The 19,417-nt window shown below is 38.4% G+C and overlaps 2 protein-coding genes across 8 annotated transcripts in view; both read left to right on the top strand.

The window, feature by feature from the left end:
* LOC135277191 (uncharacterized) overlaps positions 1 to 13,494 on the top strand; it is a gene marked incomplete at its 3' end in the record, with an annotated part of 232,910 nt that extends 219,416 nt beyond the window's left edge. The window contains exons 22-25 of the mRNA XM_064382928.1: positions 1,755 to 1,798; positions 6,500 to 6,650; positions 9,927 to 10,053; positions 13,446 to 13,494. Of these exons, the coding sequence (XP_064238998.1) occupies positions 1,755 to 1,798; positions 6,500 to 6,650; positions 9,927 to 10,053; positions 13,446 to 13,494 (371 nt within the window). The remainder of the gene's footprint in view (positions 1 to 1,754; positions 1,799 to 6,499; positions 6,651 to 9,926; positions 10,054 to 13,445) is intronic.
* A 1-nt stretch (position 13,495) lies between these two features.
* LOC105710574 (lon protease homolog 2, peroxisomal-like) overlaps positions 13,496 to 19,417 on the top strand; it is a 66,286-nt gene continuing 60,364 nt past the window's right edge. For 6 of the 7 annotated variants that reach the window (XM_064383022.1, XM_064383021.1, XM_064383023.1 and 3 more), the window contains exon 1: positions 13,502 to 13,539. In XM_064383022.1, the coding sequence (XP_064239092.1) occupies positions 13,522 to 13,539 (18 nt within the window). In that variant the 5' untranslated portion in view covers positions 13,502 to 13,521. Of the gene's footprint in view, positions 13,540 to 19,417 lie in introns of all 7 variants that reach the window. The other variant, XR_010344825.1, reaches the window with a different exon arrangement.

Raw genomic sequence — 19,417 nt, forward strand, 5'->3', positions numbered from 1 at the left:
TCCCAGCTTGACTTTTTCCTTTAGCCTAGTGATTTTGGGGACCCAAGATGTTTTCCTTTGGCAGCACACATGGACTGCAATGTGCTGTAATTACAGTTAAGGCAGATAAGTGAGGGCACCACAGGCGGCCTTTGACATTATGGAACTTGTACTCTTCTCTCAGAATATCTCACATAAATGATATGCATACCAAGTGAAGACATCAATTCCATTTTACATATTAAATATTTACAAGCTAATTTTTTCTGGTATTTGTAAATAAAAAAGATAAATACAAATACTAATATTTTCTACTTCCACTTTGGTGGGGTCATTTTCCACTTTTATAACCATTGGTCTAAATAGATAAACAAATGTCTTCACAAATGGGGTAGTAGGTTCACAACTGTTCATTTTGTTGTTATGCATCATATCTTATATATGTTACATATATTAGATGTATTCAAGATTGTAAAATATTTTAAACTAGTGATAATTTTGCTTGAAAATTCTATAGGTGTTATTCTAACGACATCGTCATTTCTGTTGCACAGGAGGAGGAATCTAAAGCTTTTCAATCCATAGTGTCAGGGCCTTCTAGAATATTTTTATTCCTTTAATTATTCCCTATTGTAATTTACTGTGACCTCTTCTTTGGTTATATCAACTAGCTATGAATTGCATCTCTTAATTTCTCCCGTATTTATCCCCTACATGGCTCTAAAGCCCTTTATCTTTTGTGTCCCGAACACTTTTCTCAAGTTTGTCTTTATCACTGGTTTAATTTCTGTAGTTGAGGATATAGAGGAAAAGCAAACTCAGTTTCTTCTGCTGCACTCTTATAACACAGAACACTTCTGACCAAATGCGTGGGGTTTTTCTCCACACGCCAAGCAAACAGTTCTTCAGTAGCAGACAACAGCTGGGTGTCCTCTAATTCAATTCTGACACTGTCTACATGGAGGCAGCGTCAGATCCTACAGGTTGAGCACTCAGTCCCACAAGACTGCCTCCCACTTCAGATGCCAGTCGTGAGTTGGCTTCCAGAACGTGTGACCAACCAGTTATAAATTGCAGTTCCCACAAGCCCCTTCTCAGGTTTGCTTATTGCGAGAGCAGCTCTCAGAGCTCAGGGAAACAGTATTTTAAAGAATACAAACAAACAGCACAGGAGCTTCCATCCCAGTGGAGTTGGGGTCCACCAGCCTCCTTGCACCTGGATGTGCTCATATTCACCTTCCTGGAAGCCTCCTGACCTTAGTCCTTTCAGGTTTTTAATGGAGGCCTCATCACATAGGCATGATTGATTAAATCACTGGCCATTGATGATCAACTCAACTCTTAGCCCCTCTGCCCTCCCCAGGGGTTGGGGTGAGGGACTGACAAGTCCTCAGTCCTCTAATAATGCCTTGGTCTTTCCTGTGACCAGCCCCCATCCTGAAACTACAGAGGGACTGCCGGCCACCAGACAGTCACTAGCGTATAAAATGATACTTAACCACTTTGTTGATTCCAAGGATTTTAGGAGTTGCCTGCTAGGAAATAAACAGATGAAAGTTAAATGTATATTTCACAGTATCATAATAGTATTAATTGTGTGTGGCTTTCAGAGCTGATTTTAGTTATGTTATTTTATCTTTGTTTTCTGGTGTGGAAAATTTCAACCACAGCAAAAGCAGAGAAGATAGTATAGTGAAGTATAATGAATCCTATGGAGTCATCACCCAGCTTTAATGTCTTCTTTCATCTATTTCTTCCCATTCTCCCACACCCAGCCTCTGATTATTTTGAAGCAGATTCCAGACATCACCATCTTTTCGTAAGTATTTCAGTGTCTGTCTACAAAAAATAGACACTTTTTAAAAAGCATAATCATACTATATCATACCTAAAGAGGACAGTTACCTAGTCATGTGTAGTGAACTCTGTTGTAGTCTATTCCTGGCTTGCCTCCAGACATCTGTAGTTCTTCTCTTCAGAAATTATTTATTTATTTTTGAGACAGAGTCTTGCTCTGTCACCCAGGCTGGAGTGCAGTGGCCCAGTCTTGGCTCACTGCAACCTCTGCCTCCCGGGTTCAAGTGATTTTCCTGCCTGAGCCTCCCGAGTAGCTGGGACTACAGGTGCACGCCACTACGCCTGACTAATTTTTGTATTTTTGATAGAGATGGGGTTTCACCATATTGGCCAGGCTGGTATCAAACTTCTGACCTTGTGATTCACCCACCTTGGCCTCCCAAAGTGCTGGGATTACAGGTGTGACAGAAATTATTATTGAAGAACGATTCTCAGTGTACATTCCTCCCACGGTTCATCCCACCGTGACTTCACATTCCTAGGAATGTGTCGTATCACAGCTATTTCCATTTCCAGTCATACCTCATAGGTAGGAATTTATAGCCCTAGGATTGATATAGAAAATCTTTTAGTTGGGGAGAGTAAAGGAGAAACAGCCTGAATTATTTTTGAAAGCAGCTCTGGATGTGGGCAGTAGAATCCCTGCTCTGAAGGTAGGGTAAGAAGCAGAGGTTTGATAGCTACAAAGCTCTTAATTGTAATTTTCGTCCTTCCATGGACTCAGCAGTTTGCCTTGGAGCTTCATCTGAGTAGTGATTAGCAGAAATTATTTTCTGCCAGAATACTGATGAGTATTTCTGATGCTGTTTAAATTCTGAATGTCTTTTTATGCTTTGGTAAACCAGAAAGTATCTGAGACAGGTCTCAATCAATTTAGAAGTTTAGTTTGCCAGGGTTCTCCACAGATGATTTTGAGGGCTTCAGTATTTCAAGGGGAATGGGCAGATATTGGGGAAAGAGGTAGAAATTTTAAACGGTCTGGGTAGATAAAAGACAAAAGGTATGGGTAAATAAGAAACGGTTGCGTTCTTTTGAGTCTTTGATCAGCCATTCACATGTGAGAGGGGGGCAGAGGAATAGTCACGGATTCATCTAGCTTAGTGAATCTGTATTTCTGTGTAAGATAAAATAAACATAGTGCACAGGAAGCCATCAGGTATGCATTTGTCTCAGGTGAGCAGAGGGATGAGTTTGAGTCCTGTACATGTAAAGATAAAGCTATTAATTTACATTGCTGGGGTAAAATTCAACAGAACTGTTACAGGGTAAAGATCTTGGGGCCCACAAGGAATTTCTAAGTGGGGGAATTGTGAGGGAGGTATGTAGCTTTTTTTGTCTTTGTAGCTATCTTATTTGGGAACAAAATGGGAGGCAGGTTTCCGAGACACAGTTCCCAGCTTGTCTTTTCCCTTTGGCTTAGTGAGTTGGGGGCCCTGAGATTTACTTTCATTTCACATTTTACTAAGGAAAAGAGAAAGGCAGGCAAATTGGGCACAAATTTAGCCTAAATCTGCCTCCTTACATAATAATATCTTACGTTTGGCCTAAAGGTTTCCTCTTACAAAGTAAACTGCCGCCTAACTAGATGTGTAAATAGAGTATTCTTACACTAGTCACAGATTTTCATCAAGTCACAGGAAGTCAGCTGTTCAAACTGTGTTTAAATAAAGCAAACACCAAGGTGTAACCAGTCCCACTGTTTCTGTACATCACTCTCTGTTTTCTGTATGTCACTTTCCTTTTTCTGTCCCTAAATATTACCAGACCATATGCCAGGGTATCTCTGAACCTGTTCTGGTTCTGGGAGCTGCCCAATTTGAGACTCGTTCTTTGCTCAATTAAACTGTTAAATTTAATTTATCTAGAGTTTTTATTTTAATAGGCATCACTGATTTTCTCTCCTTATACTCTAGGTATTTTGTAATACAGGTTTTAAAACCTCCTTTGTAATTCAGAAATGTTTCTTTATTAATTTTCCTACTTTTTAAAAGCTCCAGTGTCTTAAAATTTTAAGAAAAAAATTACTTGTTCAGCTCTGACAGCCATTTCTAAAACACATCCAACATATATGAACTACCTTTGATTAGACCCATTTAGGATAGACTTTTTTCCTTAGCTAGTGTTAAAAAATTATTCATGACGCTTGTTAAAGGTAGCAAGGATTACTTTATTGGGAGACTAGGTATAAGAAACACTGCAATGGGCTTTTGCAGTGGTAGGGAGAATGAGTGGGGAGTCAGTAGAGGGAAAGTTTTTAAGAGGAAACATTGGTGTTATGAGGGACTCTCACTAGAAGGACACAACAAAACTCTTGCTGAAGAGAGGCCGGGGTGAAAAGACACTGGGTTGGGAGTGAGAACAGATTGAAAGGGTGTGGGACATTTTCACTAACCTGACTAAGCAGGATTCGTGCTCAAATTGGGTTCTACAAAGACAGAGGAAAGGCTCACGGCCTAGTTGAGCAGAAGACTCGAAAGAGCCTGACTCAAGTTTGGGTCAAAAGGGGAGCGTCTTTGTCATTAGATAATAGTTTTAACTAAGATTACCACATTTTCCATGTATAGAGAGTTTGTTTGTTTGAGATGGTATTTTGCTCTGTCACGCAAGCTGGAGTGCGGTGGCGTGATCTCAGCTCACTGCAACCTCCACCTCCAAGATTCAGGCAATTCTCATGCCCCAGCCTCCCGAGTAGCTGGAACTACAGGTGCGTGCCACCACACCTGGCTAATTTTTATTTATTTTTTGGTAGAGATGAAGTTTCACCATGTTGGCTAGGCTAGTCTCAAATGCCTGACCTCAACTGATCTGCCCACCTCAGCCTCCCAAAATGGTGAGATTACAGGCGTGAGCCACCACATCTGGCCTGTAAACAGTTTTCAGATAATTTGTAGACAATAAGACCACTGTTAACCAATTTGATACTGAACATAATTAGTTTTCTTTAATTACTTGAAAGTACTTGTTTTTTAGTGACATTAAACATTGTTAAGTCTGGTGAAAATGTGAAATTAGAGCTTTCTGGGAATTGTATTCTGGGAGTTTCCAGTAACAATTAATGTTTAACAAAATTCAAAATTTTGTATGAGGCCTAGAATTAAGACTAACTTGGGGTTGGGTATGGTAATCTGAGCACTTTCAGAGGCCAAGGTGGGTGGTTTGCTTGAGGTGAGGAGTTTGAGACCAGCCTGACCAACATGGTGAAACCCCATCTCTACTAAAAATACAAAAATTAGCCAGGCGTGGTGGTGCGCACCTGTAATCCCAGCTACTCAGGAGGCAAAGATTGCAGTGAGCTGAGATCATGCCACTTGCACTCCAACTTGTGTGACAAAATGATGCTTTCTCAAAAAAACAAAACTAGGGGTAGTTTTGAAAATAAATAAAACTTCAGAAAGAATCAGAAGGTAGGAAAAACTGCTTATGTAGTTAAATTGTGGCTGGTGAGTACATTAGTCATTTTATTGCCTTTTTGAATATGTATGGCAACCCTGTTTATATTAATTGGGCCTAAGTGAAAGTGTTAATATGTTTAAGGTTTGGAACATGTAGAAGCTATTGGTGCCTTACTAAAGTCCTACACAGGCCCCTTAGCAATAAGTGCCTGTGACTCGAAGCTCTTTAACGTATGGTTGCACATTTTAAGACTCCAAGTTGACTGGTAAATTATCTGATGTATCTAATTCAAATATTTCTAAGAGCTGTTGTTGGGTGCAGTGGCTCATGCTTGTAATCCCAGCACTTTGGGAGGCCAAGGCAGGTGGATCGCTTGAGGCCAGGAGTTCAAGACCACCCTTGCCAGCATGATGAAACCCCATCTCTACTAAAAATACAAAAGTGAGCCGGGCATGGTGGTGCACACCTGTAGTCCCAGCTACTCGAGGCTGAGGCAGGAGAATCACTGGAACCCAGGAGGCAGAGGCTGCAGTGACGGCACTCTAGTGAGACTCTGTTCTTTTTTTTTTTTTTTTTTTTTTTTTAAAAGAGCTATTGATGTTTTGCTTATTATAAGTGGCAGTGTTTTTGCATTAAACCATTTTTAAATAGTGATGCTTTTTTTTTTTCTCTATCAGAATATAGTACCATAGTGATTTTTATTGTAATTTAACTCATAGTAAAGTTTACTCTTATTTGGAATTCTCCTTTTGGTTAAATAATTTATACCAGACTTTCTGAAACTGTTTGAGAAGGATTATATGGGTTATTATTTTACTGGTTATCTGAGAATTTCAAAAGACTTTACACATTTACTTTATATTCCCATAGCAGTTTAGATAGGGTGTGTTCCCAAGATGGAAACTGGTTCTGCAGGACTGGAGACTTAGGATGGCCACACAGTGAATCATTAATAAACAGATTTTCGAATAAAGCTTGAAAGTAATTTCTTGATAATCAACACAATGCAAGAGAAAAACAAGTAATTTCTGTTGCTTTGTGCTATTATATTTTCAGAAATGTTGACGCTGAACATGTTTTATTTTTTAAAATTATGTAGAATGTAGAGAATACCAAGAATAATGCTCAGATGTTAGTTTTATCTGTTTTTTAAACTAACTATTCTGAGCAGAAATATCAACCTTGCCAGTACATCATGTGTGTTTTCACTTATATGCAGCCTTCTGTTGGAACTACTAAATTTTTTAAAATGTGTTTTGTTCTCCCCTAGGTGTTGGATCCTGAACAAAACCATAACTTCACCGATCATTATCTAAATGTGGCCTTTGACCTTTCTCAAGTTCTTTTTATAGCTACCGCCAACACCACTGCCACCATTCCAGCTGCCTTGTTGGACAGAATGGAGATCATTCAGGTTCCAGGTACTTGAATCTTCAGTGAAATCATTATTTGATATATCTTGCCTTTCTGACCATAACCCTTTAAAATTAGTCATGCTGTGGAGCGTTGACTAAGGAAGTTCCTTTGCCAACATACAATCTGCAGAAGTTCTGAGGAATGTATATAAATCAGCTTTTGTGTAGCTTCAGAATCTGGAAGAGCAAAATAACGAACGTTGACAACAACAATTTCACATTTAATTTAGCATTAAAGAATGATAATTTTATGACAAATAAGACATTCTTCTTTAAAGTAATTTCTAAAATTACAGGCCGGGTGTGGTGGCTCACGCTTGTAATCCCCGAGGCGGGCAGATCACTTGAGGTCAGGAGTTCGAGACCAGCCTGGCCAACGTGGGGAAACCCATCTCTACTAAAAATACAAAAATTAGCCAGTCATGGTGGTGTGCACCTGTAGTCCCAGCTACTCAGGAGGCTGAGGCAGGAGAATCCCTTTTACCTGGGAGGCAGAGGTTGCAGTGAGCTGAGATCACATCACTGCTCTCCAGCCTGGGTGACAGAGTAAGACTCAAAAAAAAAAAACAATAACTGAACTTTCTCATAAAATCTGGCTTCACTTTTATATTAAAATACATAACTTTTAAATTCCTCTTGAATCTATCAAATAGTTACATTTTTTTAATGTCTTCTTCAGTTACTGGAATGTGTGAAATGTATTCCTTCAGTTACTAAAACTAGATTTTAAACTACAGCATTTTCACTTTATTTTAATTGTGCAGAATTGTTTTTCCCTGGAAGAGATCAAATATCTGGGGGGGGTTTTTTGAATGTAGAGTAAAATCTAAATGTCTTTATTTATTTATTTATTTATTTATTTATTTATTTATTTAGAGACAGAGTCTAGCTCTGTTGCCCAGGCTGGAGTACCGTGGTACGATCTTGGCTGACTGCAACTTTTCCCTCCCAGGTTCAAGGGATTCTCGTGTGTCAGCCTCCCAAGTAGCTGAGATTACAGGCGCCTGTGACCACACCCAGCTAATTTTCGTACTTTTAGTAGAAACAAGATTTCACCATGTTGGCCAGACTGGTCTTGAACTCCTGGCCTCAAGTGATCTGCCTGCCTTGGCCTCCAAAAGTGCTGGGATTATAGACGTGCGCCATGGTGTCCAGCCTAAATACCTTTTCTTATTTCCACGTGTCCAGCCTAAATGTCTTTTTTTATTTTTTTGAGATGGAGTCTCACTCTGTCACCCAGGCTGGAGTGCAGTAGCACAGTCTTGGCTCACTGCAACCTCTGTGCCTTCTGAGTTCAACTGATTCTCGTGCCTTAGCCTCCTGAGTAGCTGGGACTCACTTGGTGCACACCATCACAGCTGGCTAATTTTTGTATTTTTAGTAGAGACGGGGTTTCGCCATGTTGGCCAGGCTGGTCTCGAACTCCTGACCTTAGGTGATTCATCTGCCTTGCCCTCCCAGAGTGCTAGGATTACAGGCATGAGCCACCACACCCAGCCCTAAATCTCTTTAAGATTCTAAATGTAATCTAAATGAATTTTTCATGTTAATCTCAAATACATTTTTACAGCTAAGTGAATTATAGTTGGATTTCTTAATTATCTGCTAGCATTTCAGGTTCCTATATTTAGTTTTGAAATATGGTAGAGTAAAAAGTTAATTGTGAATACTTAAAGTCTAAAGTAAATAGGTAATGAGACTAAATTCCCTGGAAACTCCAAGTTATCGCAGAAAATCCATTAGATATACTAAAGTAAAGTGAAAGAATCAGGACAGCTGCTGCAGAGGAGAACATATAATGCCACCTTCTTCCGCTGGCAGATTCAGCTGTCCAATCTTCTAGCTTTCCTGGTGTTTACTAACCTCCTCTTTCCATTCAAAAAGTGCCTTATCAATTCATATTTTTGATTTTTGCTTGTTAAATGGAAAGGGACATTAGATCGAATTTTGTCTTACAGGATTTAAAGACAAAGAAAATCTGTACTGATTCAGGCTATTATATAAGAACATAAAGTCTTTTAAATATGCTATATATATATAAAAATACATATATATACACATATACAAATACATATACACACACGTATATATACCATCATGTGGAGGGAAAAACCTTTTATAGTGACATCTTAGGTTTTCTCTTTTTGCTACAATTTATTTTATAGTCATAGTTCTGGAAACAGTATCTTTAGAGCCCTTCCCTTGGAAACTCACTGCTTATTTAATTGAAGGGTGTGTGTGTGTGTGTGTGTGTGTGTGTGTGTGTGTGTGTGTGTTTCAAGTATAGATCAAATTATGCTAAAAAGATGCATTTATTTTTCTATTTGAAATCTCAGAGGGTTTGAGGACAAAGAGATAATTGTCTCTTAAGGTTTGAGGTTTTTTCCTCTTCTTTGGGAGATATATCATTTAATCAGAAGACTTTCAAACACTGTGCCTAGTAAATGCTTGTTTTGTTTGTGAAAAAGTCGGAAATGTTAAAAATTATTGATTTAGATTAAATTTCTTTTTCTTCCTTTGTTTTTTTTTTTTTTTTTTTGAGACTGAGGCTCTGTTGCCCTGACAGAGGCTGGAGTGCAGTGGCATGATCTCAGCTCAGTGCAACCTCCACCTCCCCACTGAAGCTATTCTTGTGCCTCAGCCTCCAGAGTAACTAGGACTATAGGTGTGCACAACCACATCCAGCTAATTTTTTGCATTTTTAGTAGAGACAGGGTTTTGCCATGTTGCCCAGACTTGTCTCAAATTCCTAAGCTCAAGTGATCCACCCGCCTCAGCCTCCCAAAGTGCTAGGATTACAGGCGTGAGCCAACGTGCCTGGCCAGAATAAATGTATTTATTGTAATTATAGTCTCATTTGAAATAATACTTAAATTTGTTCTAAACTGAGATCTATTTAATCTACATTTGAGTCATTCAAAAAGCATAGCATTGGCCGGGCTCAGTGGCTCATGCCTGTAATCTCAGCACTTTTGGGAGTCTGAGGCTGGTGGATCACTTGAGGCCAGGAGTTTGAGACCAGCCTGGCCAACATGGCAAAACCCTGTCTTACTGAAAGTACAAAAATCAGCCAGGCATGGTTGTGTATGCCTGTCATCCCAGCTACTTGGGAGGCTGAGGCAGGAGAATCGCTTGAACCCACCAGGTGTAAGTTGCAGTGAGCTGAGATTTCGCCACTGCACTCCAGCCTGGGTGACAGAGCAAGACTCTGTCTCAAAAAAAAAAGCATGGCATGATGGGAGCCATGTGAATAATTGCGAAACAAGATCTCTTCTTTTCCAGGGTATACACAGGAGGAGAAGATAGAGATTGCCCATAGGCACTTGATCCCAAAGCAGCTGGAACAACATGGGCTGACTCCTCAACAGATTCAGATCCCTCAGGTCACCACTCTTGACATCATCACCAGGTTAGTTAGCCATCCTGAGGCTTCATTAACTCCAGGCACATTTTGCGTATTTAGTGAGTTACCAAACCTAGGACAGAGAGTATCAATATTTGAGTTTTTCATCTTTTGAGGTATTTCACAATCTCCTGAAAAGGAGATTATATTACTGGCATCCCATAGCATCTATTTCTCTTTCTTCACCAACTTCCAGCAGGCATCATATAACTATTGATTTACACCGTTCTCTATACTAGGCAGAAGTTTACAGAGAAACCATTTGGAATAGGTACAGCTAAAGCTGTAACAATTTATAGGAATTTTATGCTTTGTCACAATAGCAGTATAAGGGGTTAATTTGATAATTTAAAAACCAAAATACATGGCAAATATAGAGATACTTTTTATGCCCAGGATCTTGAATGTTGTTGAATTATCTTAAGAGGTGATATGCTACTTTCAGATATCTGATATAAGTTACTCTGTTTTCTTTTCTTCTCTTTGGCTGAGAGATTTTTAAAGTCCTTGGAATTTTGATCTTCAGAACTAACAGTGGAACAATAGAGAAGGTACCTTCCCAAGTTTAGTACCAAATGCTTAAGCCTGTAGCAAGCAGTGAGTAACTTATCTGAATAGAGCATTGCTTAGTCTAATTTATAGATTCCCTGTTTGAATGGAAAATATACTCTGTTGAGAATTTATATCCACCACAGCCTCTTACAGTTTTCCTGGCTCGGTATTACAGATCCATTGCATCATCCAGCAAGTGGTGTCAGGCTGCCAGGCTCTCCTCATGCGGTCCTTTTCTAGTACCTACTGTTTTTAAGAGATGTGAAGTATCCCTCTATTTTGAACTTTACTTAGAGTTTGGCCATACTGCCTTTTGATCTATGCCTTCTCATGGATCTACTTGGATTTATATACAAAACAGTAAGACTACGTCTTACCTGAGGGTTCCTTTTCTTAGTTTGTTTTGTGATTTGCTGTGTGGATAATACCAGGAGAAATAAATTAGGTGATTTATATGCCTGAGTCTTCCAACAATGTCATTATTCCAGATAACACCCATGATGCCTTTGGGTAACATTCAATAAGTCATTTAACCTTTTTGATAGCTGCCCCGTCTGTAAAATATGAGGGATGGAGAAAAATCCAGAGCTTATCTGAATAATAATGATTCTGAAGAGGGATCATTATTTGCATTTCCCAATTGTTGCCTGGAGAACTATTTCTTTTTTATATATACTTGTTAACTTAGAATATCAGATCTTTAAAGCTGTGGACATGAGGAAATCTCTGAGCAGTTTTGTTAGTTTTGATATTGTTTTTAAAAACAACACAAATATCTACTACTCCATTTACCAAACTTAGGATATAGAGTATCAGTATTTGAGTTTTTCATCTTTTGAGATATGTCACACTCCTAGACCCTAATGTTCTGGTCTTTCTTATCTCCAACTATAACTCACCTACTTGAATACTTCCAGTCCCAGTATCCTTAATGCTAGCTAATAACTACCTCTTTGTGAGTAATTCTAATTGTTACAAAGATATTCTTTTTTTTTTTTTTTTTTTTTTTTAAGACAGGTTTTCACACTGTTGCTCAGGCTGGAGTGCAGTGGCATGATCTTGGCTTAACTGAAACCTCCGCCTCCCAGGCTCAAGCAGTCTTCCCACCTCAGCCCCTAAGTAGCTGGGACCACAGGCACGAGCTGGGCGTGGTGGCGTGCGCCTGTAATCCCAGCTACTCAGGAGGCTGAGGCACGAGAATCGCTTGAACCAGGGAGGTGGAATTTGCAGTGAGCCAAGATCTTGTCACTGCACTCCAACCTGCTCTGTCTCCGATGGTGACAGAGCAAGACTCCATCTCAAAAAAAAAAGTTTAATTTTTTTAGTAGAGATGGGGGTCTCACCATTTGGCCAGGCTGGTCTGGAACTCCTGAGCTCAAGTGATAATTGTTACAAAGCTATCTTTCTGTTCACTTTCTATAATTTTCTTCTTTCCTGCCTTTATAGGAACACCTGGAATCTAAGTGTAATTCCTTCTTGTACAGCCCTTCTGACATTAAAATAAAATACTATCAGTTCTTCACGCTAAATGTTGTCTTCTTCAAGCTAACCATTCCTATCCTCTGTACCATTCCTGTTGATGTAGTTTCAAGAATTCTTACCTTCCTGATTAGTCTTCTTCTGAAAGAATCCTGTATGTCAATGTGCCTTTTAAAGTTAAACACTCAGAATTGAACACAGTGTTTCAGATAGAGTCTAAACAGTTCCTGGTATAGGAAGACCATGCTTTTCTTATTCTGACTATGTTGTTTTATGATTCTATCTCTAGATTCTTAGCTTTTTGAAGATGATTCTCTTCCCTTTTTCATTGAATTTCACTAAGCTTGGCACATCCCATTTTGTATTTATACAGTTGAATTTTTTAAAGCTGAAATGTAGAAGTTTTTGAGATGCCTCCCTGTTTTCTTCCTATTGAAATTATATGTAGTTGCATAATATAAACTTTATATCTTTCTATACCTTTGACTGAAATGAGTTTTAGAGTGTTTAGCTTAGAGTTTTTTATCTGTCTTTTTCTCAGAACTTTTAAAATCTGCTTTCCTAAAGTCTACGGTGTATGTCTGACTTAATCAAATGTATGGCTCAGTCAGATCCAATTCTTCAGATGAAACTGCATTCTCCACCTGATCCTGTCTGTCCAGATCCATTCAAAGCTGAGTGGCCAAAAATGGTTATACTATATAATGGCCTGTGGAATGACTTAATGGAGTTTGATTCGAATGTGCATGTTTTTAAAGCATCTCTGCTTAACCACACGTAGAGTCTTTTTCACAGAGTCACAGTGCTTTCATCAGTTAGCCACCTTCTTCCTTCAGAAATCTTCACAGTGAAAATACACTGAAGAAAGGTGATTAGCAAAGTGCCTAGTGAAAACCAGATTTCTGTCTTAGAGTTGTTTTTGTTTTAGTTCCACAAAGAGCACAATTTCTCTGATTCTTTCAGCAATATTTCAAGTACCATAAATTGATCTAGAATTTTCCTAAATTGACAAATTTTGTTTAAGAAGACTCTTCAACAAATTACCAAGGAGTAAATGGTTGTTTATATGCTGCCAAATTTACTTTGGTAATGTAAATTGAACTTAGAACTAGGGTTCATTTTTAAGCATAGGGTTATAATTCAAGATAATCTGTATAAAGGAAATAGTAGTAGCTGAAAATCCATCTAAGTGTTGAAGAAAGAACAATAATGAGGAGTTTTAACTGTGGAGAAGTTAGTACTCAAGAAAGGGTAATGAACATTTAAATATATGCTGTTTCTTTAGCAAAAATGTTAATAACATTACTTCTGTCTATTTTTTTTAGGTGGTGTATGGCCAAAAATAAAATATATTTCTTTGATGACAGGTATACCAGAGAGGCAGGGGTTCGTTCTCTGGACAGAAAACTTGGGGCCATAAGGAGGCCAAGTTGGAACGTTCTGATGTGGCTGAGAGAGAAGGTTGGTGACCTTGTTCTGGCGTTCTCAAGCTTAGTGGCTAGGAGTGAGTGACAGAAGAAGGTTGGATATGGAGGGGAAGGCATTGGGTAGTCCTTGGAGCAGTGGCACACATTATTCCACTGTTAAATGCGTCCAGTAAGTAATACTTAATATTTCAATATATTTCATCAAGAGGATTGTCTTTTACAATTAGCACATGGTTTTAACTGGAAGAATAATAAGAATGCTTTGAGGATACAGTAGGTATATTAGGTTTCTCTAGAGGGACAAGACTCACAGGATAGATGTGTATATGAAGAGGAGTTTAAGAAGTATTGACTCACACGATCTTATGGTCAAGTCCCACAATAGGCCACCTGCGGGCTGAGGAGCAAGGAAGCCAGTCCGAGTCCCAAAACCTCAAAAATAGGGAAGCCGACAGTGTAACCTTCAGTCTGTGGCTAAAGCCCCAAGAGCCCCTGGAAAACCACTGGTGTATGTTCAAGAGTCCAAAAGTTGAAGAACTTGGAGTGTAATATTCGAGGGCAAAAAGCATCCAGCACGGGAGAAAGCTGAAGGCCAGAAGACTCAAGTCTCATCCTTCCACCTTCTTTAGTCTGTTTTTCCCAGTCATGCTGGAAGCTGAGTAGATGGTACCCACCCATATTGAGGGTAGGTCTTCCTCTCCCAGTCCACTGACTCAATTGTTAAACTCCTTTGACAGTATCCTCACAGTCACACACCAGAACAATACTTTGCATCCTTCAATCCAATCAGGTTGACACTCAATATTCACCATCACAGTAACTTTCTCTAGATGTATAATGATGGTGTACATTATGTATGGGTTCTGGTGTTATCTTATTTCTTTCTGACCCAGACAGTTTTTTAGTAGAGACAGGGTTTCGCCTTGTTGACCTCAGGTGAGCCACTCTCCTCAGCCTCCCAGAGTGCTGGGATTACAGGCGTAAGCCAATGCACCTGGCTTTATTTTTATTTTTATTTTTATTTTTACTCTGCCTTAGGAGAATCCAGAAAACTTTTGCCCTTTGTCCCACTCTTCACCCGTGCTTTCGGGGCTACCTTGAATTCCTTAGCTTTTGTAGACTTTTATGGCTTAACATCAACTGATTGTTCTCTACCTCTAGCCCCACAGACGTTGAGGTTTCTGCTTTCTCTGGCCTGTTAAGTGTTTGTTACTTTTTGTCCATATACTTTTTGTTTTCCAAAATTTTGTCAGCATCTCTTATCAGCTGTTGTCTTCTTTCTCATTGTTTTTGTTCTTGTGGGTTTATATATATTTTACTTCTTGTCATTTTAATACAATTTGTCATTTAATACAGGAATTATAGAGATAAACATATGTTCAGACTACCATTTATAGAAATTTGAATTTTAAAAAAATGTTCTAGGTGAGGGAGTACCTATCAAGGGTGGAAATCACTGGTGTAGATGACAATGACAGTCAAGAACTGAGGTCTATAAAAGTTAAGACCTAGATCTAGATGCTCCTGAATTTCCCTTTTATTCTTACACTTCCTTTGTGCTGTGGTCTCAAGCAACTGAGCCTATATGTTTTTGTTCTTGTCTGTGATATAACAGAAGGTAGAGGATGAAGTGAGTTTATTAGATAAAACATTTTGAAAATTGCCTTTAAGATTTAGACGATGTATTTTAGAACTTATAATAATACACTCAGAGGAATTCAGTGTCAAGCGAAACTTTTGCATAATTATACATTGCTTAATGTTTATACATATATCCATTAGAATATTTCTAACAATATCTTTGATTATACTAGCTATTTTTAAATAACCCACAAATACTCAAGGAATTGTTCAGTTGGTGAACTGTGTGAGAACTACGGTTTTTCATGGAATATTTATTTGTGTGGTTTTTTAAATATGTAATCACAGAACATCTTCTAAATGATAATATAATTAAGCAGATTTGCTTAGTTAAGATATTAGCAAGAGCATTCCAGATGAATAATTAGAATAAATGCTTGTCTCTTGGAGATGACTCTGGGTGTAGTCTTTACTAGAGGCACAGGTATGGACTCTAGTTGGCTCTTACCTCACGAGATACCCTTAAGTAAGCAACAACCATTCTCTAGCCCTTAGTAGAATAATTATTAGGTGTCCTGAATTGGTGTTTATGACCTCAACCAAACCAAAAAATAATTTCTACAAAAGAGTCTGTGTTAAGTTTTCATAGCGCAAAGTTCAAATGGAGCTTAGTAATGAAAAGTTTCTCATTAAGAAATAAATTTAAAATTAGAGTATAAAACAAAACAGTTGTTTTAGAAACTTCAAGTAATACAGTGTGGGAGTTATTTTTAATGTTAAAAATAAAGCTTTCCTAATTCAAGCACGAGAGACAGAATAATAATAATAATAATAAGGCGGAACTTGGAGTTACTGCCAAGAAGAAAAGTAAGTTTGGGCCACCAGCTTCGAAACAGGCAGAAACCTCCAGTGTATCGAGCTTTCTGGAATAGGCCCAGAAGCACTGGTCTGTGAACAGTTGTCTTTGTATTTGTGGAGTCTTAACTGGCAGTTAAAGAGACTAAATAATAGCCGGGAGTTGAAAAAGCAGGTGAGATTTAGAGTTGATCAATCTGTGTTAGATGAGGAACATTTATGGTTTCAGTCACTTACCTATAAAGTATGAGAATTGTTTCTTTAAAAGAATGCTCCTTCTGTTTTTCTGCATGTTATTAGTATTTTCTGAATTGCCCTTTTCCTTTCTAGGGTATTTGTTAGGTTGAGGAATTAGTTTTATTCTGCTTTTTGCCTACCTTTTGCCAAGAAAGACACAAATGTTCCATGTATTTAATTTTTCATACTTGGGTGTTTCTAAACAGGCTAAATGTTCATGTGTTTAAGTAGCCATGTATCATATATGTTCAATTTATATCTAGCAAGATTTTTTCTTGAAAATTATCTTAAGCAAAGAAGGATTCATATTATAATCAGTCCTTATAAAGTTTCTCATAATACATAGCATTCTCAATTACTTTATTCTTAAAGAATATAGTATTTATTAGAGGAAGTTACATCAAACAGAAATAACCTTGGTACATATTAGTTTCTCATTATTCTCATAGAAGTCACCTGAAAAATTGGTTTAAAAGAAGAGAAAATTAATACAGATTTAACAGTTATTCATGAAACATGTAGATGTTGTTATTTCATTTTGTTGTGCTGTAAAGGAGTACTTGAGGCTGGGTAATTTATAAAGAAAAGAGGTTTTTGGCTCAGAGTTCTGCAGGCTGTATGAGAGGCACAGTGCCAGCATCTGCTTCTGGTGAGGCCTTAAGAAGTTTACAATCATGATGGAAGACAAAGGGGAGAGCAGGCATGTCACATGGCGAGAGAGGGATCAAGAGAGAAAGGAAGAAGAGCCAGGCACCTTTTAACAACCAGCTGTCACATGAACTCATTACCTTGGGGAAGGCACCAAACCATTTATCAGGGATCTGCCCCTGTGACCCAAACACTTCCCTCTAACATTGGGATACAAAGCTATATTAATCAAAAAAGCACGGTACTGGTATAAAAATAGACACATAGATGAATAGGACAGAATGCAGAAACTGGAAATAAAAATCTACAGCCAACCGATCTTTGACAAAGTAGACCAAAATGTACACTGGGAAAGGAAAACCGATTCAATAAATAGTGCTGAGAAAATTGAATAGCCATATGCAGAACGAATGAAACTGAACCACTCTCTCTTATTTTATAAAAACCAACTCAAGAGACCAGGTGGGGTGGCTCACACGTGTAATCCCAGCACTTTGGGAGGCCGAGGTGGGCAGATCACTTGAGGTCAGGAGTTTGAGACCAGCCTGGCCAATATGGTGAAACCCCTTCTCTACTAAAAATATGGAAATTATCTGGACGTGGTGGCGCATGCCTGTAATAGGAAAATCACTTGAACCCAGGAGGTGGAAGTTGCAGTGAGCCGCGATCACCCTATGGCACTCCAGCCTGGGCATTGCACTGAGACTCTGTCTCAAAAAAAAAAAAAAAAAAAAAAAAAAAAATCAACTCAAGAGAGATCGAAGATTTAAATGTAAAATCTAAAACTAAAACACACTGGAAGAAAATCTAGAAAAATATTCTTCTGAACATTGCCCTAGACAAAGAATTCGTGACGAAGACCTCAAAAACAAATGCAAGAAAACCAAAAGTAGACAAATAAGACTTAATTAAACTAAAAAACTTTTGAACAGCAAAAGAAATAATCAACAGAGTAAACAGACAACTTGCAGAATGAGCAAAAATGTTTGCAGATTACATATCCAGGAGACCAGTATCCAGAATCTACAAGGAACTGAAACAACTCAACAACAACAGCAAAATACAAAAAGTAACCCCATTAAAAAGTAGACAAAGTACGTGAAAGACATTTTTCAAACGAAGACATACAAATGGTCAGGAAGCATATGAGAAAAATGCTCAACATCACTAATCATCAGAGAAATGAAAAATCCACAACGAGATATCATATTACACCAGTCAAAAGGGCTATTTTTAGAAAGTCAGAAAAATAACAGATGTTGGTGAGGATTTGGAGAAAAGAGGGTGCTTATATAGTTTTGGGAGAAGTGTAAAGTAGTACTACCTCTATAGAAAACAGTATGGAGTGTGTGCCTGTAAACATAGAGTGTGGAATAGTTAATAGACGTAAGCATGAGCTACCATGCCCAGCCTCAAAAAATTTAATTTCCCTCTTCTTTTTTTTGCCCCCTGAGATGGAGCCTTGCTTGGTCACTTGGGCTGGAATGCAGTGGCATGATCTTGGTCCACTGCAACCTCTGCCTCCCGGGTTTAAGCGATTCTCCTGCCTCAGCCTCCGAGTAACTGGGATTACAGTCCACCACTGCACCTGGCTAAATTTTGTATTTTTAGTAGAGATGGGGTTTTACCATGTTGGCCAGGCTGGTATCACACTCCTGACCTCAGGTGATCCGTTCACCTTGGCCTCGCAAAGTGCTGGGATTACAGGAGTGAGCTACTGCGCCTGGCCTAATTTCCCTCTCAATTTTGTCATTGACCCAAAAGTTGTCCAGGAGCGTGTTTAATTTACATGTATTTGTATATTTTTGAGAGTTCCTCTTCAAATTGATTTTTAGTTTTATTCTGTTGTGTGAAGATACTTGATATGATTTTGATATATTTTTTAATTTGTTGAGACTTGTTTTATGGCCTAATGTTTGGTCTGTCTTGGAGAATGTCCCATGTGCTAATGAGAAGAATGTATCTTTTGTGGTTGTTGGGTAGAATGTTCTGTAAATGTCTGTTAGGTCCATTTTGTTTTAGGTTCGGTGTTTCATTGTTGACTTTCTGTCTGTCTCCGTGATCTATTAGTGCTCTCAGTGGGGTGTTGAAGTCCCACGTTATTATTGTATTGCTATCTGTCTCTTTTCTTAGGTCTAATAGTGTTTGTTTTATTAATCCAGTGCTCCAGTTTTGGGTGCCTGTATATTATATACCTAGGATTATTATATCTTCTTGTTCAGTTGATAGCTGTGTCATTATATACTGACCTTTTTTAAAAAAAACTATTGTTGATTTAAAGTCTGTTTTATCTAATATAAGTATAGCTACTCCTGCTTGCTTTTGGTTTACTTTTACATGGAAAATTCCACCCCTCACCACTTTACCTTCAGTCTATGTGTCTTTAACAGTAAGGCAGATTTCTTGTAAGCGGCATATCATTGTTGTTGTTGTTTGGTCCGTTGCACCAATTTATATCTTTGAAGTGATGCATTCAAGCTTCATACTGATGCCTGAGGTTTGTTCCAGTCATAATGTTAATTGCTATCTAATTGCTTTGTAGATTCTTTATTTATTGAGCAAGAGTCTTGCTCTGACACCCAGGCTGGAGT

Source organism: Aotus nancymaae, unplaced genomic scaffold, assembly GCF_030222135.1.
Source record: "Aotus nancymaae isolate 86718 unplaced genomic scaffold, 86718_ANA_hifiasm-v0.15.2.pri h1tg000030l, whole genome shotgun sequence".
Lineage (NCBI taxonomy): Eukaryota > Metazoa > Chordata > Mammalia > Primates > Aotidae > Aotus > Aotus nancymaae.